The sequence below is a fragment of the Anas platyrhynchos genome, chromosome 18 (assembly GCF_047663525.1).
Source record: "Anas platyrhynchos isolate ZD024472 breed Pekin duck chromosome 18, IASCAAS_PekinDuck_T2T, whole genome shotgun sequence".
NCBI classification, from domain to species: Eukaryota; Metazoa; Chordata; class Aves; order Anseriformes; family Anatidae; genus Anas; species Anas platyrhynchos.
The window spans coordinates 5,305,804-5,326,685 of record NC_092604.1 but is presented as its reverse complement, the minus strand read 5'-3'; the positions used below and the strand labels follow the sequence as shown (position 1 = coordinate 5,326,685).

At 65.8% G+C, this 20,882-nt stretch overlaps 2 protein-coding genes across 5 annotated transcripts in view; one reads left to right on the top strand and one right to left on the bottom strand.

Moving 5' to 3' along the window:
• Nucleotides 1-16,396, top strand: part of NIBAN2 (niban apoptosis regulator 2) — a 25,099-nt gene extending 8,703 nt beyond the window's left edge. Inside the window, exons 1-14 of one of the 2 annotated variants that reach the window (XM_072025092.1) lie at nt 2,525-2,597; nt 4,068-4,198; nt 6,876-7,004; nt 7,343-7,448; nt 8,001-8,168; nt 10,737-10,852; nt 10,929-11,033; nt 11,694-11,856; nt 12,050-12,237; nt 12,409-12,564; nt 12,801-12,917; nt 13,272-13,379; nt 13,491-13,602; nt 14,337-16,396. In XM_072025092.1, coding sequence (XP_071881193.1) covers nt 2,540-2,597; nt 4,068-4,198; nt 6,876-7,004; nt 7,343-7,448; nt 8,001-8,168; nt 10,737-10,852; nt 10,929-11,033; nt 11,694-11,856; nt 12,050-12,237; nt 12,409-12,564; nt 12,801-12,917; nt 13,272-13,379; nt 13,491-13,602; nt 14,337-15,235 — 2,556 coding nt within the window. In that variant the 5' untranslated portion in view covers nt 2,525-2,539 and the 3' untranslated portion in view covers nt 15,236-16,396. Of the gene's footprint in view, nt 1-2,524; nt 2,598-4,067; nt 4,199-6,875; nt 7,005-7,342; nt 7,449-8,000; nt 8,169-10,736; nt 10,853-10,928; nt 11,034-11,693; nt 11,857-12,049; nt 12,238-12,408; nt 12,565-12,800; nt 12,918-13,271; nt 13,380-13,490; nt 13,603-14,336 lie in introns of those variants that run through there. The other variant, XM_038164945.2, reaches the window with a different exon arrangement.
• SLC31A2 (solute carrier family 31 member 2) lies at nt 16,021-20,882 on the bottom strand. 3 transcript variants are annotated; one of them, XM_072025095.1, is made up of 5 exons: nt 20,736-20,821; nt 20,254-20,391; nt 18,323-18,389; nt 17,682-17,856; nt 16,021-17,182 (listed from the first exon to the last, which is right to left on the bottom strand). In XM_072025095.1, the coding sequence occupies exons 3-5, from the start codon at nt 18,387-18,389 to the stop codon at nt 17,014-17,016; spliced, it is 411 nt and encodes a 136-aa protein (XP_071881196.1). In that variant the 5' UTR covers nt 20,254-20,391; nt 20,736-20,821; the 3' UTR covers nt 16,021-17,013. The 3 variants fall into 3 exon arrangements, with proteins under 3 accessions (XP_071881196.1, XP_071881195.1, XP_071881194.1); XM_072025094.1 differs by lacking the exon at nt 20,254-20,391 and having other exon boundaries at nt 20,736-20,882; XM_072025093.1 differs by lacking the exons at nt 20,254-20,391; nt 20,736-20,821 and adding an exon at nt 18,771-20,218.

Sequence of the window (20,882 nt, the reverse complement as noted above, 5' to 3'; positions counted from 1 at the left end):
GACAGGGGCACGCCAGCAGCCGTGGCCACGTCACCTCGTCCCCTGTCACCTCGTCCCCTGTTGGGGAGGTGCTGGGGGACCCCTCGGGGGCAGCCCCTCGTCCCCACCACCCGCAGCAGCGGCTGGGAACTGGATTTTCGGATCCCCAGCCCCCTCCTGTCCCTGTCCCCGTGCCAGCCGGCTGCAGGCTGCGGCCACCGATGCCAGCGGTGACCCGGCAGGGGCTGACCTCCCGCTGCCAGAGCTGCTGACTCGGCCGGCCGTGGTATTGAAGGCGGCACTCTCATTTTCACATGATTTCCAGGGGAAGGAGGCGTTGGGGCCCCGCACTCCACAGCCCTGCCCTCCCACGCCGCACGCTCCAGCAGGCACCGCTGCGTGCTGGGCACCGGCAGGAGCTGGGGGGGCTGGCGCAGGATCGGGCCCTTCCCTTTCCCTTTTCTTTTCCCTTTCCCTTTTCCCTTTCCCTTTCCCTTTTATTTTTTCTTTCCCTTTCCCTTTCCCTTGCGTGGCTCCGTTTGGCCTCGTGGTGAGGAGGGAGAGGGCCCGCAACGCTGCGCGGCGCTGGCTCTGCGAGGGGAGCACGGGGAGCTGAAGATGTGGCTGCACAAAAAAACCCACAACAAAACACAAAAGCAACAAAAAAATCAAAATGCAGAGGGAAAATGTGAGGAGCTGGAAGGAAGGGGGGCACCGGAGCTGGTGCTGGCCCCCAGGAGCTGGCAGCTTTCTTTGGGCCAGCCCCAGTGCAGGAGCTGGCCGTGCTCACCTCCTCCCCAGTGCCACAGCGCATGGCTTGGGGACGTGGGGACGGAGATGTCCCCTGAGGCCCTGCAGGGGCTCCTTGGGTTCTCCACAGGGCACGGGGCTGCTGCTTCTGGCTCCGTTGTGCCCAGCTTTGAGTGCCAGGCACCTGTGAGGGTGCTGGAGCCGGTGCCACTCTCTGGTGATGCCACCTCCGGGCTCGACCCAGGACCCCAGGCTGATTTTTGCCCTTTTCTTTGCTCTGAAGGGCGCGGAGCTGGGCTGTGCCCGGTGACAGGACAGGCAGGGCGAGAGCTGACTTCTGCTTTGGGGTGTGCGTGCGTGGGGCTGCCGGTGGTGCTGGAGACGTGCCTGGCACAGGCAACTTCTGCTCCCCAGCCTCTCCCCAAGCCACTCACCACCTCCCAGCCGGGCTGGCACGGCGCTCAGCCTCCTGCCCGGGTGCCCAGGGGCTCGGGCTGGCCCCAGCTGCTGTGGCCGGGCCGTGAACCCTCTGACAGAGCGAGGCCGGAGCGGCACACACCTCTGGGAGTGCCGGCGGTGGCAGGAGCTGCCCGGGGGCTGCGGCCACCCCAGCCTCCTCCCGAGCCCTTGTGCCACTGCCCGGGGCTGGCGCGGGTCCCGGCACGCAGCCGCGGCTGCACAACCAGTCCGAGGGCTGGGCAGGAGCCGCCTCTCCGGGCCGGTTTCACCGAGATCAGCCCAGGTAGGACGCAGGGAGCAGCAGCCCCGTGCTCCTCGCTCCTCGAGGCGCTGCCGATGGGCAGTGATCCGCCAGCAGCGCTGCCCCCGGGAGCTGCTCCCCCCGGCACGGGCACCCCGCGGGGTCCCCGCACCCTGCCCAGCCTCGTGCCGCTGCCTCGTCCCGCTGCTGCCGCCCGTCGCAGCCCTTTCGCAGACGCCAGCGCGCTGCAGAGCTCCTTTATCTCGGCGAGCGAGGCGCCACGTGAATCTTAGTCATCAGGATGCCACTGCAGCGAAGGAGGGAAGGAGGGGAAACCCGGAGGCAGAGAGCAGATGGAGCCTCTGCGGAGAGGTGCCAGTGAGCCCAACAGGAACCCGGGCTCGGGCAGGGAGCGGGGGGCTGCCCGCACCCCTCGGGGACCACAAACCTCCCCCAGCCCTGTGCCGAGCCCCTTGTCTGCGCCCTGCCTGCGGCTTTCTGGGCTGCTGGGCTGGGGGAGAGTCAGCGCTCTTGGCTACTTGACTGAGAACCTTTTGTTTTGGTATCTGCAAGTAATTGACTTTTGCTTTCCCATTTACTTAAGACCTCCTAATTGGCCCCGTTGTTAATCAGAGAAGAATGAGTGACTAAGCCGTCTCGACTGCTGGGGGACCAGGGCTCCTTTTTTCCCATGAACTGAAAGGAAATGAAACCTCAAACTGTCCTTCTAAATCTCAGCTGTCAACATCGCTGCCCAGAGCCCCAGCCAAAATAACACATTTTTGGAGGCGCGTGTTGCAACTGCAGTACCTAGCGGACACAAGCGCGCGGAGCAGCAGCGGGCTGGGCTTTTTCCAGGAGAAAATGCCAAAATCGGGGTGAGGAATTTCTCTGCTCGTACGAGCAGGCTCCTCCTTCTTTGCTGCTAAAAACTTAAACCCAAGGGGTGCTTCAGCCCCGGCACCGCCGCTGGTGGCAGGGGAAGGAGCGCCCTGGGTGGCAGCGGAGCCACGATTGTGCCTGTCCCGGTCCCCTCCTGTGCCGCGGGGACCTGCAGCGTGCCGGAGCCAGCTGCTGCTCCATGCCGGCGTGGCTGGCGGCCGCTGCTGGATGAGGATCTTGGCTCCTGCTGCAGGCTCCGGGCTCTGCCAGGCTCTGTTTTGTCTGGGTTCGTGCACCCAGCGTCGTGCTGGCTCCCGCGCCGGGGATGCAGGGGCAGCGTCGCCGGAGCTCCGGAGCAGCCCGGTGTGGGTGCAGGCAGCTTCAGTCATTTCCCCATCGTACAATCAGGGTTGAGCGAAATTCCAACCCGAGTCCCTGTGCGCCCAAGGGAGCTCTGAGGAAGTTTCCCGTTTGCTGGAAGTCTCTCCCCAAAGCGCTGATGCTTTGCAGTGGGGTTTGCTGCGGAAGAGCCCCAGAGGGAGCCTGGAGATGGGCAGGGTGCCCGTGGGGCAGGGTGCTCGTGGGGCAGGGTGCCCGTGGGGCAGGGTGCCCATGGGGCAGGGTGCTCGTGGGGCAGGGTGCCCATGGGGCAGGGTGCCCATGGGGCAGGGTGTCGTGCTGGAAGGAAGCGGCTGCTTCCACCGTGCCCCCCCCCGGAGCAGTGCGGGTGGCACGGGGCTGGCTGTGGGGTGCCGTGCCAGGGCCCTGGGTGATTCAGGCCGTGGGAGTCCCTCGGGCACCTCCAGATTCCTGCACGCTGAGGTCAGGCAGGGCGGGGGCTGCGGGGGCAGGCGGGTTTTAGGGGGGTGCGGGAGCCTCCTGCGTGGGGGCCCAGTTCTGGCTGCGTGCCTCGGGGCTTGGAAAGCCCGGTCCCTGCTGCTGGGGGTGGATTTGTGATGTCCTTTCCCGTGCATGAAGTGATGGTGGGGGGCACCTCGTGCTCACCTTGCTCCACAAGGGGTTGTGGTGGGGGTCCCCACCTCCTGGGGGGGTGACACGGTTTGGGTTGTCCTGTCCCCCGCGGCACGCATAGCCCCGAGCACCTCCACCTGCAGAGCCTGCAGCTCCGTGTGATGTCCTTCATGGGGCACCGCAGGGTCCTGGCTGTTTTATCAAGGTCCTACCTTGAGTGTGGGGTCCGGGGGGGTTGCCCCCATTCCCAGGCAGTCGACGTGGGGGCGAAGGCTCAGCCCTTCCTGCGGGGCTGCAGCGGGGCCGCACAATGCGCAGGAAGCGCAGCGGTGCCGGAACCAGCTTAATGTCAGGAAATTCCTGCCTGGGAGAGGAATCCGTGGCATTAACATTAAGGGAAAAAATGACTGCAGTGAGTCCCTGGGCTGGACGGGGAGGGCAGAGGGCAGTGGGCTCGGCCGTGGCCTCGTGCTGAACCCTGCTCCCGTGGGTACCGGGTCATCGCCGCGGCGCTTGCCAGGTGTGAAAGGTGCAAACGTGCCCAAAAGTGCCACGTGGGATGCGCAGGGACCGAACGGAGCTGAGCCTGGGGTCACTTTGTGGGGCTGCCCCACTAGGGGGGGGCAAAGGTGCTGCAGCCCCCATCAGGACCCGGTGCTGGGGACGGGTCCCCAGGGCGCAGCCAGCGCGGGTTGGGGCGGCGGGAGGAGGATGGGGTGGGGAGCACGGGGTGCCCGATGCCAGCCCCAGCCTAACTCTCCCCTCCTTTTTTCTCCCCTTGCAGAGAAGACCGGGAAGGTGCTGGGGGAGTTTGCCCGCTGCTACAAGGAGCAGTACGGCGTAGCGCTCTTCAACAGCGTCCGCTATGAGATCGAAGGCAATGGGGGGCCGCAGGCGCAGCTGCTGCACCGCAAGGTAAGAGCCCGGCCTCACCCCCTGGGCAGGGACGAAGGCACAGCCTCATCTTCCTCCCCCTGCTTCGGGCAGCCCCATAGGAACTGGGAGAGGAACCCCCAGGACAAGGTGATGGACGGGGTCTCCAGCCCGCGGGGCTCTCCGGGAAGGTTTTCTTCTCGGATCAGTGCAGCGAGCACACCCAGGGACAGGGCGAGGCTGGCTTTGGGCTGCAGCCCGGCGTGGACGTGTTTGAGGCAGGCAGGCTGGCTGGAGGTGCTCCTGGCTGCCGAGGAGCTCCTGGGAACTGCTTGTGCCCAATAAATCCCCGAGCGAGGCTGCTGGGTGCAGGGCACGGCTGGGTGTGCTGCGCTGCCCTTCCCCTCTGCTGGGGGCAGGCAATGGTGCAGCGCTGGGGAAGGGGAGGAAATCCTCCCTGAAATGCATCCACCGCCCTGTGCTGCTGCGAGGAGCTGGTTTGGAGGTGTGGGGATGCCTGGAGAGCTTTGGGGTTTGCTTTTGCTGGGTTGCTTGAAGCCACCGCTGGGGTTTTTGCTCCAGAGCCTGGGGCTGGGGCAGTGCCGTGGGGTCCCCGGCTGCCCTGCACGGTGCTGTCCTGGCCCCTGCGGCTCTCCCTCCACCTGGTGTTACCACGGCTGGCCAGGAGAAGACGAGGAGAAGGTGTGTTTCCTAGAGCCCCTTGAGAAAATGGTGTGAAAAGGAGAAAAGAGATGTGGCCGTCCCTCTGCCTCGCTCAGCGCCTTTTGGAGCAACCCAGGGGGGTTGCATCAAGGAGCTGCTGCAGCGACCTGCGGGCGCGCACATCCACCGCCTGTTCTCGGGAGGGGAACACCCCCACCCCGGGCACGGGGACAAGTCCCGGTCCCTGCAGCAGGAGGTGACAGCTCCTGGGCTGTCCTGACCGGTGCGGGTGGTGCTGGGCGCGTGTCGCAACCGCGGGCACCGGGTGTGCCGGGCGCAGCCAGGGCGGGGAGCTGAGTGTTCCCGAGAGGGGACGGGGAGCCCGGCACCCGCAGGGAGGAGCCGCTCGGGTTCATCGCGGTTCGGCTGCTGCCTTCCCCGGGTGGTGCCTCCCCAGGGCTGCTCGCCCTCTGCACCGAGCCCAGGAACGATCGAGACCGGCTCGAGGCAGAGCGTGGAGAGATCAGGGGCACGGTGTGGTCCTGCAGCACCGGGGTGTAAATAGGGTGGTCCTCCTGCAAGGAGCTCCCTCAGCTGCCTCGCTGCCTGCAGAGCCCATAGCCAGAAGGGATTTATGGGGCTGGGGACACGGCTGGGGGTCCCACGAGTGTCCCCAGGGTGAGCTGGGTGGGAGCTGTGGGGTCCCCATGGGAGCCGGAGGTACCCCAGGGCTCGGGGCAGGGTCTGGGGTCACCAAGGAGCTGGGGGGAGCTGTGTCCTCCAGCTTGGCTCAGCGCTGCCCTAACTTGCTGAAAGAGCTGAGGATGTCAGGATGCAGGGTGGTGACCTCCACGTCCTTGGATGGAAGCCTTCTGGCTGTATTTAAATTTATTTATTTTATTTTTCTTACCGTTTTTTGGCCACCTCAGTGCCCAGCAGCACGTCCCGCAGCCCTACCAGGTGGCCTGGAGGGGGACAGCTGGGCTGCGGTGCCAGGCTCGGCTCGGTCCCATGAAGCTCTGGCAAGGAGCAGCAGTGACCAGAGCAGGGACCAAATATTTCCACCGGCGGTGCCCCCAGCAGCCCAGGCCCCTCGCTCACCCCCTGCTCAGTGTCAGGCCTTGGGGACGTGACCAGCCCCTGGGAAGCTGTCCCTGAGCACCCTCCTTCGCCCTCCTCCGGCTCAGCGCCACCTCCCTGCCCCTCCTAGCAATTCGGCACATACCTGCGTGCCCCAAATACTTGCCGGGGGTGTGCAGGGCCGGCTCGGTGAGGCAGGATGGGCAGGATGGGGCTCAGGGCCCCAGGCTGGTGGCCACCAGCTGGTTTACGTGGGACAATTCCCATCGTTTGCTGTGGGGGCTCCTGGGGCTGGCATCCCCTTGGCCCTGCCGGCCCCTCGCTGTCCCCATCCCCGCTGGGTTTGGGTTGGGGCTGTCACCTCCAGCTGCTTCCCCCCGCAGGGTCTGCTCCTCCCCTCTCCCCGTATTCCTTTGGGGAGTGATTTGGGCACGGGGAGGCAGCGTGTGCCAGCCCAATGTCCGGCACCGGGGTCCTGCTCCTGCTGGTCCCTCGCGGTGGCCACCACGCTGGATGCCGGGTGGCCACCACGGAGAGGCAGCTGCGGAGCGCTCCTGCTGCCAGGAGAGCTCTTGGCTCTTGTTTATGTTCCTGGGGTCATAAAAATTCCTGGGACGAATTCTTGGCCGGCTCAGCGTGCCTGTCTTCGGGACGGTGTCGGGGCAGCCTGCGCGCTGCCTGGGGTGCCTGGCTGGGGAATGTGGGGTGTCCCCCCCCTGCCCCAGTCCCTGCTTTTGGGGACGTTGCAGCATCAGCTGCAGCTGGGCTGTACATGCCCCCTCCTGCCTCAGGTGGGGCAAATCACAACAATTTAGGTTCAGGAGGACTTCTGGAGGCTCCTGGGCTGAGCGGGCACTCAGCCGGGCTGTTAGGCACTGGGGTGCTGGTTAGGCACTGGGATTTGGGGTACAAGGGGGGGTGCTGCAGGCAGCCCCTGTCCCTGCCAGCCGGGTCACCGTGGGTGTCCCCCCGGCAGGTCCCGCTGGAGGACCACGTCATCTACTCGGGGAACCTCTTCCAGTACATCGAGGAGAACAAGAAGTGGAGGAACCGCTTCTGCGTGGTGCCGCACAACTACGGCCTGGTGCTCTACGAGAACAAGCTGGTGAGCACGCCCCGGCTTCGGCATCACCTCCTGGCGGGGGGGCAGCGAGCTCAGGGTGCTCAAAGCCTCCTGATGTCCCCCCTCTGCTCCCGTCCTGCCCTCCCCGGGGACAATGCTCGGGGCTGATTTCCTTGTGAGGGCTCGGACGTCCCCAAAATCATCCGCGCTGCTTCCCGGTGCCCCGTGGTGTTTCAGCACAGCGTTCCTTCCCCCTCCACCCCGATGGAGGAGGACGGGGACCCTCTCTCCTACCTCCCACGGGGTCAGCTCCAAAAGGAGCTGCAGTGCCGTGGTGTCCCCCCCTGTCCTCCCCCCGCTCACCAGCTCTTTCTGCTCAGGCTTACGAGCGGGAGCTGCCGCCCCGCGTGCTGATCAACAGCGCCGGCTACAAGGTCCTCACCTCCGTGGAGCAGTACCTGGAGCTGGTGAGCAGCAGCCTGCCTGGTGAGTGGGGGCTGCTCGGGGGCCCCAAGGTCCCTGCGCCGCTGAGAACCCCATGGGGACAGCTGGGGAGGGGATGGGATGGGGTTGAGGGGCTGCAGGGAGGGAGAATGGCCCCGTGGTCCCCCAGGGTGGGGTGTGGGGTGAAGTGTGCTGCTCCTGGGGGAGGCAGAGGGCTGGTGGCAGAGGGTCTGGAGGAGCCCAGGGGTCTCGTGTGCCCCTCCTGCACCTCCAGCAGCTCTGGGGAGTCCCACATCCCGACCCCAGCCAGCCAAAGCACCCGTATGTGGGGGCTCTGCGGCACAAAGCTCCATCCCCAGGGGCTGTGCTTGGCCTTGGCGATTTGAGGAAGAGCCTTGACACCTCCCCGGCAGGAAACACGCTCCGGGTTTGTCGGCGTTTGCTTTCCTAACACCACGAAGCCCTGCAGCCGCCTGCAGCCCAGCTGCCTCCATCAGGGTGCTCTGCCCCTCAGAAATCCCCGGGGCGCAGAGGGGCAAGGGGCCGGGGCGCAGCCACCCCCCCTGCCCCTTCAGAGCATCCTTCCCCCCGCAGGCATGGCGCCCAAGTCGGGGAACGCCGCCATCATCAAGTGCCCCACGGATTTCCCCCTGATCCTCTGGCACCCCTACGCCCGGCACTACTACTTCTGCGTGATGACGGGCAAGGAGCAGGAGAAGTGGGGGGCGGTTTTCCAAGACTGCGTGCGGCACTGCAACAACGGTGAGCTGGGGGCTGGCCGGGGGGGGTCCGCCTCCGGGCGGGGTGCTGGGGGCCCTTTTGGCCCTAAGGGATGGGTTTGGGGTGAAGAAGGGGAATTGGCAGGGAGCTGGGGAGTGTCTCAGCCCCAGTGAGGGTGGGAACGGGGGGCTCCGGCCACCCGGCACGTCCCCGTGTCCCCGGGGAGCGCAGCGCCTGTGCCAGCGTTCGCGAGAGCCCGCATGGAGCCAGCTGGAGAGACGCCGGTGCGGGGAGCCCTAATGACTATTTTCCACCCCGAGGTAGAAAATACTTGGCAATTAAAGTCATTAAAAGTTCAGGCCACCGTCCTGCGCTCCTTCCTCCCACTCTCCGCCGGCACCGGCTCTCGGGAAGGGGCTGCGGACGGCCGGGGCGGGCAGGGCCGGGCACCCCGCCGATACCCTGGCAGGGAAAGGGGATTTTCCTGCTGAGCCGCGCCTGGGACGAGCCCCAGGGCTGTGTGGGGCTCTGGGAAGGCGTCCCGGGGAAGGAGGCGCCGGCCCTGCTCCGTGTAGCAAGCAAGGAGCCACCTGCCCGGCCGGCGATGCACCTTGCCCTCCTGGGAGATGCTCACAGCCCCGATATTTTAGGGGCAGAGTGCGTTTTGGTGTGGGTTTTCATCCCCCTGTGGTAGCTGAAATCCGAGTGCTTTGCTCTTTCCCCTCCTTTTGGTGCTCCTTGCTCCAGGACACGTCCGTGCGCCCTCTGTGAGCCGGGGATGTCCGGGCTCAGGGGCTGATTTATTTATTTTGAGCTTTCCCTTTCCCTTTTCCCCCTGGCCGCCCAGGATCTGGGCGGGTGAAGGCAGAGCCGTGAGCCCCGGGGAGCTGCCGAGCCATCCCCGTGGCTGCGCTGCTGAACCCTCTCCTCCTCCCAAACTGGAGACGAAACAAGGCACAGACACGGGCACGGGCCCAGGAAGGGATCTGCTCGGGTGGATTTCTTGATTTTTGCAGGCTGTTCCTCTTTGTGAGACATTTCTTCCCTCCCCAGCTCCAGATTTCTGCCCGCCGCTGCTCTCGCAAGGTTTCGGATACTGTTACAACTCCACTGAAAGCTCTTTTGTTGCCGTTGAGCAACTTTTTCCCAAATTAGAGGCTCCGTGCCTGCCTCCGCTGGTGATTAGTGTGGGAAGTTTCACCTCCCTTTACAAGTCTCGGTGTTTTTGTAACACCAGCTCTTCCCTAAGGACAGGGACGAACGATGTCACCCCTCGGGGGGGTCTCCAGAGTTGTGCCCCACAGCCTGGGCACCCGTGGGACCCCCACCCCGGTTGGCCCGGGTGCTGCATCGTCCCCAGCACCCAGCACCCCGCACAGGTCACCGCAGGACCCTGCCAGGAGAGGTCCCAGCCCTGCCATGTGCCTCCCATCCCCGACAGCACCGCGGTGCTGGACGAGCCCAGCCCTCGGCGCTCAGCGAGGGCCGGACTCCAGCGTTCGCAGCGGTTCTGCTTTTTCCCCACGCCTCGAGCTGTCCCTCGGGAAAAGCTGCTTAGGCTGGGACTTAAAAGCGAGCGTCTTAAAAAAAAAAAATAAATCCCTGCGTGTTGGAGGACGCCAACAGCCCGGGGCTGCCCTTGCTGGGATGAAGCCACCTTTGGCTGAGGCTCCCCAAGCCCTCTGCCCCCGTGTGCCGGGTGCTCCGGGGAGGTGGTGGGTCCCTCCTGCCTGGCACCAAGCCCAGGCTTTGGGGGGGGTCCTACAAGGAGAGGGCGCAGGGCCAGCACCGAGGACCTCTGCTCTCGCTGCTCTCTGCTTTAGCATGGAGTTTAGGGGGGTGAGGGCTCTGTGGGGGTGTCCCGGGGCTGTTCCCTTTCCCCGCAGGCGCCCCTCGCTGCGGCACGGTGCCGGCACCCCTGGGGCTGGGCAGGGTGTGCGTGGGGTGGGTGGCTCCGGGCTGTCCTGTGCGCTCCCTGGGGGCTGTGGACGTGGCAGTAGGGGACGGGGGGGTGACATCTGTGATCTGTGCCCCCCCCTCGCATGGAAGCCCCACACTGGGGTGAATCAGGGCGCTGACATCCCGGGGGCAGCAGAACCGGCTGGAGCACCGCTGCTGCTGCGCCTCCCCGCTGGGTGCTGCCGTGACTCATCCCCCACCCAGAGCCTTCCTCCTCCTCCTCCTCCCCAGCTGCTCCGCATCCTGCAGGGCCCCCCTGCCTCCAGCACAGCCCGGGCAGCCCGGGGCCCCATCCTCCCAGGGGGCTTGTAGGGCCCCCAGCTCCCCGTGCAGCACTGGGGGTCCCTGAGCCCCCTGCTCCTGCCGTGCTTCAGGGCTTGCTGAGCCCCCATGGTGCATAAAAGCCTCTGGTCCTGCCGAGCCTTTTTCTCCTGGGTGCTTTCCTGCCCTTTTCCTTCCCAGTTTATGGGGCTGGGGTGCTGTCAGGGCCTCCCCCAGCCCCGCTGACAGCCTCGGGCTCTGCGCAGTGGCCCTGGGGACGTGGGGGACATGGGGGGACCCTTGTGGTGTCAGGCTGGGGATGCTGCCAGCGGCTCCCCCTGGTCCCCACGCTGCCCTGCTCACTCTCCCGTTTCCCCCTTCGCCCCCCAGGGATCTCCGAGGACTCCAAGGTGGAGGCCCCAGCCTTCACCGACGCCGTCCGCATGTACCGCCAGTCCAAGGAGCAGTACGGCACCTGGGACATGCTCTGCGGCAACCAAAGCCAGGTGAGAGCTGGCCCCCGGGCTGGGGGGGGGCTCTGTGGGGTCGGGCAGTGTCCCCCAACGCCTCCTCCCTTTGCAGATCCTGAGTAACCTGGTGATGGAGGAGCTGCTCCCGGAGCTGCGCAGCGCCATCGGCCCGCGGCTCAAGGGCAAGGCTCCGGAGCGCCAGCGGGCCTGGATCCAGGTAGGGGTGGTGGCCGTGGGGACACCGGGGCCAAACCTACACCCCACTACAACCCCCTGCCCCCACGCTGGGGCACTGTGCTGGTTCCTGTCCCACCGGGCTGGGCTCCTGGTGGCTTTCCTGCTGCTGGCACCCCCGGCACCCCTCCGTGCCATCGCGCGCAGCCCTGCCCGGCCCTCCCCGCGTCCCAGAGCGAGGGAAGCAAACGGGAGGAAGCCCGGCCCCCCCCCGAGCAAAGCACAGCCCCGCTATATTTAGCCAGCCATTTTTAGGGCAGCGCAGGCTAAATCCAGCCCAGGACCTTGCCAAAGGCTGAGCACATTTCAGGGCTGCCCGTCACAGCCTTGTGGCCAGCGGGGTTTCCACCCAGCACGTAACGTGCTGCCGAGGCAGCCAGCGGAGGCACAAACACTGCTTTTTTTTCTGTAGCTCTGCTCTCCACGGCACGGCTCAGGGTGAATCTGCACAACTGGGAAGGGCGAGGGAGGGAGGGGAAGGACAGCCCTGCCGCCTGCTGGCCCCAAAATCGCAGCGTCTGGCTTCAAAAGGAGCTCCGGCAGCCACGGGGGGCCTGCAGGGTCAAGTCCTCTCCAGCGTCCCCCTGCTCGGGGACCTCCCGTGGCTTTGTACACACCGGGGGCTTCATTTCGCCCTCCCCAGATCTCGGATGCCGTGTACAGGATGGTCTACGAGCAGACCCAGGCCCAGTACGACGCCTTGGTGGCCAAGTGCGAGGCGGAGCGGCCCCAGCTGGAGAGCACCATCCGCACCGACATGGACCAGATCATCACCTCCAAGGAGCACCTCTGCAGCAAGATCCGAGGTGAGCCCCGGGGACAGGGCACGGGGAGGAGCTGTGCCACACCAGGGCCACCTTCAAGAGCTCTTTGCCTCGTCCTGTGGGTCTGGGAGGTTTCTCCTGGAGGGGTTTGGGGATAGGGGCGCAGCTCCCTGGGGGGCTCAGGGACTGGGAGGCCGGAGGAAGCTCGCCGTGCTCACCCCTGCTCTCTGCCCAGCCTTCGTCCTCCCCAAGGCGGAGATTTGTGTCCGCAACCACGTGCAGCCCTACATCTCCTCCATCCTGGAGGCCCTGATGACCCCCACGAGCCAGGGCTTCGCCGAGGTGCGGGAGGTGTTCTTCAAGGAGGTGACGGACATGAACATGAACATCGTCAACGAGGGCGGCCTGGAGAAGCTGGTGGAGGTGAGAGCTGCCCGGGGGGCAGTGGGACGGGGCTCGGGGTGGCAGGGACAGACCTGGGGACAGACCCCGTGGGGGACCCCGGGCTGGGGAGATGGCCGGGGACGATGCCCGTGGATGGCATGGGGTGGCGTGTGGCAGCCCCGGCCCTGCTGAGCCTGGCCGTGTCCCCAGTACATGGAGAAGCTGTCCCACCTGGCCTTCCACCCGGTGAAGATGCAGTCGTGCTACGAGAAGATGGAGCAGCTGAAACTGGAGGGCCTCCAGCAGCGGTTCGACGTCTCCAGCACCTCTGTCTTCAAGCAGAGGGCCCAGATCCACATGAGACAGGTAGGACGGGGACCGAGGGGGGGACAAATCCCAAATCCTGTGTCCCCCAGGCTGAGCAGCTGGGACACGGGGACAAAGCCACCCCAGCACCCTCGGTCCTCAGGGTAGAGCCCGTGGATGCCAGGCAGGGCTGCGGGGAGCCTTGCCGGTGTATAGGCTCATCCTGGTGTCCCAGTGCCCCCAAAAGAGCCCTCCGGGGTCCCCCACTGGTGCTGACCCCGTGTTTTTTGCCGCAGCAAATGGATGACGCCGTGTACACCTTCGAGACGCTGCTGCACCAGGAGCTGGGGAAGCTGCAGGGCAAGGACGACCTCTGCAAGTCCATCCAGCGCATCCTCGAGCGCGTGCTCAAGGTGAGGGCTGGGGTCTGCTCCTACATGGGACCCCCGTGGCCTTCACCCGAGGGCGAGGAGCCTGGGGATGTGTATCAGAAGTCTTCTGGGGAAACATTTCTTTCTAACGAGGCTTTCACGCGTTTTGCTGGGTTTTGGGGCAGGTGGGAAAGCCAGAGGGGGACCCAGAGGCAGGGTTCGGGGTGGCCCAAACACTTCTGCAGAAAGTCAGGGGGAGCGCAGGGTCAGGCATGGGTGGGAGGGACGGGGAAACCCGCTCAGCCCCGTGGAAATGGGCCCAAAATACGGGGCTGTGCCCACGCCACCCTGCAGCCCTCGTGGGCGCTGACCCAGCCGCTCTCGCCTGCCCCACAGAAATACGACTACGACAGCAGCACCGTGCGCAAGAAGTTCTTCAGGGAGGCCCTGCTGCAGATCACCATCCCCTTCCTGCTGAAGAAGCTGGCGCCGACCTGCAAGGGGGTAAGAGGAGGGGAGCAGCGCCCCGTGGAGGGGCTGCAGCAATCCCATAAGCATCCCTCGGGACAGGGACCTCCCCGTCCCGCGCCCCGCTGACCGGCCTCTGCCCCGCAGGAGCTGGCCAAGTTCCAGGAGCTCATCTTCGAGGACTTTGCCAGCTTCATCCTGGTGGAGAACACTTACGAGGAGGTCGTGCTGCAGTCGGTGATGAAAGACATCATGCAAGGTAGGGGGGGGAGCCCGGAGCGGCTCAGCTCTGCCCCGCGGGGGCTCCTGCACCCGGGGTGGGCGCTGGGGGCTGGGTGGGGAGACCCCAGAGTGAGCAAGGGCAGTAGGGTGACGGGTGTCCCATGAGGAAGGGGTGACCCCACACAGGGTGCTGGGTGTCCTACAAGGAAGTGGTGACCCCAAGCTGGGTGCCCTATAAGAGGTGATCCCATGCAGGGTGCTGGGTGCCCTATAGGAAAGGGGTGACCCCAGGTAGGGTGCTGGGTGTCCCATGAGAAAGGGGTGGCCCTGTGCAGGGTGCTGGGTGTCCTATAAGGAAGGAGTGGCCCCGTGCAGGGTGCTGGGTGTCCTATAAGGAAGTGGTGACCCCAAGCTGGGTGCTCTATAAGGGGGGACCCCATGCAGGGTGCTGGGTGTCCTACAAGGAAGGGGTGACCCCACACATGGTGATGGGTACCCTATAAGGAAGGGGTGACCCTACACGGGGTGCTGGGCGTCCCATGAAGAAGGGATGGCCCCGTGCAGGGTGCTGGGTGCCCTATAAGGAAGGGGTGACCCCACACAGGGTGATGGGTGTCCTATAAGGGGTGACCCCAGGAAGAGTGCTGGGTGTCCTACAAGGAAGGGGTGACCCCACACAGGGTGCTGTGTGTCCCATGAGGAAGGGGTGACCCCGTGCAGGGTGCCGGGGGCCAGTGCCCGCCCCTCTAACCCCTCTCTCGGTGCCTCCAGCTGTGAAGGAGGCGGCGGTACAGCGGAAGCACAACCTGTACCGCGACAGCATGGTGATGCACAACAGCGATCCCAACCTGCACCTCCTGGGCGAGGGCATCCCCATCGACTGGGCCGAGGAGCACGGCGGGCAGCCCGAGGCCGAGCCGGCCGCCGACAAGCGCCGCCGGGCCAAGCAGGTGGTGTCGGTGATCCAGGACGACGAGGGGGCCCTGCCCTACGAGGCGGGTGCCGAGGGGCTGCTGCCCCCCAGCTCCCCGGAGCCCGCGGTGCCGCCGGGGTCCCCGGGCGAGGTGGCGGAGATCAGGGAGCTGCTGGCGGAGGAGGGCATGGAGGAAGCTGCCGGCGGCCAGGCTGAGGAGCGGCTGACGAACGGTACCCACGGCAGGCGGCAGAGCGGGGCCACCGAGGAGGTGGTGGCAGCGGGGGCCGTGCCGGGTGACAGCCCCCCGCGGGGTGCGGGCAGCGATGGGGATGGGGCGCGCCGCGACGCACCGGTGGCACCCGCATCGGGGGCCGGGGAGCCTTCGGGAGATAAGGAGCACCCCCCCACAGCATCCCCTGCTCCCCCAGCCGAGATCCCAGCAGGAGATAAGGAGCACCAAGCCACAGCAGCGTCCCCTACACCTGGAGCCGGGGTGCCAGCAGGAGATAAAGGGCACCCCACAGGGCACCCCACAGGGCACCCCACAGCACCACCACCTGCACCTGGAGCTGAGATCCCATCAGGAGCCGAGGAGCACCACCCCACAGCACCGCCTGCGCCCGCCGGGACGGATTGTCCCCAGCCCAGTGACAAGGAGACGGGCGAGGAGGTGGCCCCCCCGGCGGCTTGCAGCCCCCCGGAGCCCGCGGGCACGACGGAGAGCGTTGTTGAGGGGGTGCAGACTGAGTTCTAGCCCCGTGCCCGCCGTGGACTGGTCCTGGGGCTGCCAGGGCTGGGGCGGCGCTGCGGGAGAGGGAGGGGATGGGGAACACCGAGGGCACCCGATGGGGGGGGGTCCTGCTGCTGCGCGGCTGGCTGCCACCCGGGGGGGGCCGGCTGGGGCCCGGCTCAGCACAGGGCACCCGCTGCACTCTGCTCTGTCCTTCTTCTGCCTTATTTCCTTCTTTTCTACTGGAGAGATGCTTTATCTGCCCCCCCCATAGCCGAGCTCACGTGCCTGGGGCTGTCTGGGGGGGCTGGAGCCCCAATACCTGCGGGATGCTCCCAGCTGCTGTCCCCCCCCCGGCAGCGGGGACCATCCCCTGCCCGCATCTGTGGGGTTTTCCTGGGGGCCTCCCCACGGGGAGCATCTCCCCGGCGGCCCCGTGCCGTCACCAGCACCCGGGGGAGCGAGGGCTGCAGGGGAGGGTGGGCAAAAACGGGACGGCGAGGGCTGGGGGTGCCGCAGCTCTGCGGGGGGGGTGAAGGGCGAGACGAGGCCAGGAGCACGGGGCCGTGTGGGGCAGGAGGAGATCTGCCTGGGGGTGCTGCCACAACAACTCCTGGCCCTTTGGGGGCGAGGTGTGGGGCTGCCCAAGGTCCCCAGGCTGCTCCGCACCCACCCTGGGGGTGCCGTCACCCCGTGCCCAGGCTCGGCTGGGAGATAGGGAAAGCTTTTTTGGTTCCCAGCTGGGCATCACCCCCTGGCCTCCAGCCCTCGGCCCTCGCACATTTGGGTTCTGGCAGCAGCCGGGGGGGGGGGGGGGGGCGAACATCTGGGGCCTCAGCAGGGGTTGGCAGGGCACCGGGACCCCCGGTCACAGCCCCGGGGGACGCACCGAAAGCACTGGAGAGGCGCTGGGGGCACTGGGTGAGACTCAGGAGCTGGCACACATTGGGGACCGACCCCCCCTGCGTTGGGGGTGCCCCTGTCCCTGCCTCTGAAGGGGGTGCCCAGCCCAAACCACTTGGGGAGCCCCCTCCCCCCCCCCCCAAAAAAAAAAAAAAAAAAGAAAAAGTGCCTTGCCTTGGGAACTTAAAACCTGTCTCTTCCAAGATATTTTATTAAGAATGTTATACAAATGTTTAAGATATGCTTATAATAATTAATAAAAGAACTAAAGCTTTATTTAAAGCCAGAGGAGGCTGTCCTTACTCCCCAACCGCCCGGCCCCAGGACACTGCTGTGTGCAGGGGGGGGCTGTGATGGGGCTGAGGTGCAGCCCCCCCAAACCCGCTGTGAGCCGGGGGTGCCGGGTGCCCCGCATCGCCTCCGGCAGCCCCACACCAAGCGGGGAGCCCCAGGCCCCCGGTGGTTTTATTGCCACAGAGAGCAGGAGGCAGCAGCTCCCATCCTAAAGTGCGAACCAGGAGGCATGGGGGGGTGAGGTGGGGCGCGGCCGGGCCCCCCCCCAGCACCCGGCTCCTTCTGCAGCCCCCCCCAAGGCACAGTGTGAGGGGTTTGGGGCAGGATCAGTGCTGGAGGGGCGCGCAGGGACCTGCCCAGCTCACACACACAGCATCCCAGTGCCAAAACCGCACCCCCCCCAGCACGGGGGGGCTCAGCACCCCCACCCTGAGCAGGCAGCACCCCAAATTCCACAGCCAAAAGCTCCCTGAGAGCCGGGGGATGGCCCCAGAGCCACCCCCGGTGGTGCCGCATCCTGCGCGGCACAGGGACGGGGACGCAGCCAGCAGCCGTGGCGGTGACACCCCAGCACCCCGCAATGTCCCGAGGGGGGGTCCCCACTCCTAGCCCACCCTGAGCAGCGGGTACACCACGAAGTAGCCGACGGTGGAGCCCGCGAGCACCCCGAGGAAGACCCAGGCGTTGTAGGACATGACGGCCAGCATCAGCACGTAGCCCAGCACCACCTGCACCACGTGCAGCAGCGTCTGCGCCACGTGGAACTGGAACCACCTGCGCTGGGAGAAGCAAAAGCCCCGTCAGCAAGGGGAAAATGTGGGTGTCAGCCCCCCCCCCAGGGCACCAGGAGCAGCCTGCAGGGGGTTTGTAGGGCACAGGGAGGGAGCTGGGCACGGGGCTGGGGTCAGCGAGAGGCTGGCGTTAGGAGCAGCCTCAGGCACGGCTGGGATTAAAGGTAAGGTGAAAAACCCAGATTTTGACTTAAAAGGGTTGTATTGGGAAGGAAACGCCCCGGACAGCCTTGTTTGGGACTGCACCAGCTGAGCAGCGCCTGTCCCCACCCCAAAAGGACCCCGGGGGCTGCAGGCACTGGATGCAGCCGAAAACACTGGGGGCACATCCCTGGGTACCCCACGGGGCCGGGACACCCCAGGGCTGGCTCCTGCGGCCACATCACCCCTGGGAGCCCCTTCGCAGCCCTTCCGTCACCCTGTCCCCACCTCCCAGCCACCCCCGAGCACCAGGCAGGGTCCAATCCTTCCCCGGGCCGTACCTGCCCTGCGTGGCCCCGCGGCCGCCGTCCCCCTCCTCGGGCTCCAGCAGCTCCTCGTGGCTCAGGCTGGGGGGCACGGCCAGCAGCGCCCGGCGCAGCACCCTGGCCTTGCCCATCTTCACCACCTCGTACAGCACCGACAGCAGCGCGACCACCAGCAGGGAGAGCGCCAGCCCTGCCCCAGAAGCAGACCCCGACAAGTCAGCAGCTGGTTTTTTCTTTTCCTTTTTTTTCTTTTCCTTTTTTTTTTTTTTTTTTTTTCCTGAAAAGAGCAGCTCGCCCTCAGCTGAACAAATATTTTTCAGTGGGGAAAAAGATAAAAAAAACACTTGCCAGCCGCTCGCAGGAGGAGGGTTTGTTCATCTGTCGCTTTGCAGGACCGGACCTGCGGGGCTGGGGCCACGCCAAAGCCCCACAGAGTGCAGCGAAAACCCCAGTGTTAAGTGCTGGGTGTGGGGGGGCCGTGCCCTCCTCCAGCTCCCAGCCCACCAGCAGGTATCACTGCTGGCATTATTTAGAATTAAATGCCAGAAATGCAAAAATCCCGGGTGGTTTTTGTGCCCTGCGCCCCTTTCCCCAGCTGGCGAGCACGGCCAGCAGCAGACAGACGGACAGAGGGACGGATGGGGCTGGCAGCCTACCTGTGGGGCTGTGCACACTCCAGAAGTCAAACAGCAGCACCACCGTGTCCGAGAAGAAGAAGGTCATCTGCAAGAGAGGCCGAAAACAGGGGTTGGGGGGTGACGGAGCCGCCTGCACCACGGCAAACGCGGCCCCGTGGCTCCTGCAGGGCTGCGCACCCAGCACCCCACAGCCCTCCCAGGCCCCTTCCTGCTCACAGCCCTTCCCGGAATCAAAGCGAGAGGTGTGTGCGGCTCGGCTCCTCTTTCTTCTTTGCAGCTTTGTGGCTTTGAGCTGCAGCCTTCAAAGGCTGCAGGTCGCTGGTGGCCCTGCCCCTCCTGCGCCCGGCACAGCCCCCGGTGAGGTGCCGGGCTGCCAGGCAGGCACGAGGTGCAGTTTTTGTCCAGTTCCCGAAATGGAAAAGAGGAACTCAAAATCCCAGGCACACAGAGCGGGCTCGGCACGTACCTCTGCCTTCTTGCAGGGCAGCTTTTTCCTTCCAGCCCTTGTCTGGGCTGGCGAGAGAAATCCTGAGCTAACCCTTGTGGTGGGGAGCCGGCGGCCCAAAGCTGCAGCAACCCGCACGCTGCCGGGGCTGGAGGAGCAGGAGGAGGCAGACAGGGGCTGCGGGTGCCGTCTGGAGCCTAAAGCGAAACTGGCTGGCGGCTGCAGCCCAGCCCGGGAACCCTCCGCTTTCCTGCACCTCCCACGGGATTTTTCTTTTTTTCCAGCCAAAGCCCCAAGGTTGCTGCGGCTCCGGCTGCCGGGGGCTGCCCAGGACCCACCCAGGACCACGACTGTTTTGTGGGGAGGGCTGGAGGCAGGCAGCGAAGCCGCCCGGTGCTGGAGTGCCCAGCCCTGATGAGCCTTTAACCCGGTGACCACCCGACCGAGAGCTTCATCACGTCGGGACAGGAGGAGAAAGCCTTGCCCGCGGCTCTTCCCCAGCGAAACCGCCCGGAGCTGAGGGCACGGCTGCCAATTTTGCCTTTGCCACAAAAACCTGCGCTGGGTTTTCCTCCTGCCCTTGGCAGAGCTCCCAATGTCCCAGCAGCTGGGACCCCCCCGGCCCAGGTCTGTCCCCCCCATGCTCCCCATGCCCAGGGCGAGCGGTGCCCGCGCCGCTCTCAGCCTCTGATTACACGCTCTGGCCACTCGTTACCAAAGCACATTAGGACGTATAATTGGCTTACGCTTTTAAGCCTCCTTTGGCAACGGATTTATGATAATTAGCCTTTAAATGAAACTATTTCTCCTTTGCATGCTTCAACCCTAAGTCTGCAGGGCCGGGCACGGCGGTGGTAACGTTATTTTGGGGACGTGGGTGACCTGCAGAAGGTCCCCGCAATGCTCCTGGTCCCAGGGCACCCAGCCTGGGCAGCTTCTGCCCCGTGCCCTCGGGTACCCAGCGTGTCTGGAAGGCCAAAACGATGCTCCTGGGGCCAATGGCACCCTGCCCCCCTCCTCCATTTAAAAGGGTAGGTTTAGATTAGATACAAGGAAGGAATTCTTCACTCGGAGGCTGCCCAGACAAGCTGGGGGTGCCCCATCCTGGAGGCGTTTAAGGTGAGGTTGGAGGAGCTCTGAGCTCTAAGGTCCCTTCCAAACCCTTCTGTAATGCTGTGGCTCCATCCTACAGTGACCCCACAGCGTGACCCCTCCGCAGACAGCAGCCACGCTGACTGTGCTGCCAAAGGCTGAGGGTAAATCCTAAAATCCTTGCTGTGGGGTGACATGCCAGCAGGACTCCTGGTCCGAGGGGCTTGGTCCTGCATCCCCCTTACTGGCAGTGACCCCCCAGGAGCTGTGTGGGCAGCACCCAGCACCCAGCCTGGCTTCATGCACCCCAGCAGGGCTGGCTGCCTGCTGCTGCGGTCCGACCAGGGCACCCAGCCCCACACGCCTTAGGGACACCCTGCGTTGGGGTGCGAGGGGCAGGCAGGCAGCGCACCCCATGGCCGGCTCCCCGTGTCGGTGCTGCTCGCAGTCCCCGTCCCAAGCCCGGCCAAATCACGGGACAAAAACAGGAACCACAGCACAGGCTTTGCAGGAAGATGCCAAGGGAAATGAATCAGCCTCTGCACGGCCTCTGGGAACGTGCTGGGGGGGGCACGAGATCCAACAGCAGAGGTTTAAAGGAGGCTGCTCCAGGGGGACCCCGGCCCCAAAAGAAGGGGGGTCCCCAGAGAAGAAAGGGGTCTCCAGGAAAGAAGGGGCAGCTGCCGGCCGGCGAACAGCGTGCTCAAGGCTGGGGTGGCAGGGCCGGGGGGGTGCCCGCACCCCCCCGCACAGCAGCGGGACAGGAGGGCTGGGGGCTGCCCAAACCCGTGGGTGCCAAGCGCGCACAGCCGCGCTGCGCCCCGCGCACTGCGCGCCCGGCACGGGCACGGCACGGGCACGGCACGGCTCGGCTGGGCACGAAGGCAGCCTCACCTGCATGGTGGCGGTGCAGAGCGGAGCCCGTCCCGTCCCAGTTCAGCCCCGTCCCGTCCCAGTTCAGCCCCGTCCCGTCCCGGCTCGGCTGAGCCCGGCGCGGCTCCGTGACGCGCAGCGCGGAGCGCCCCGGGAGTTGTAGTGCCA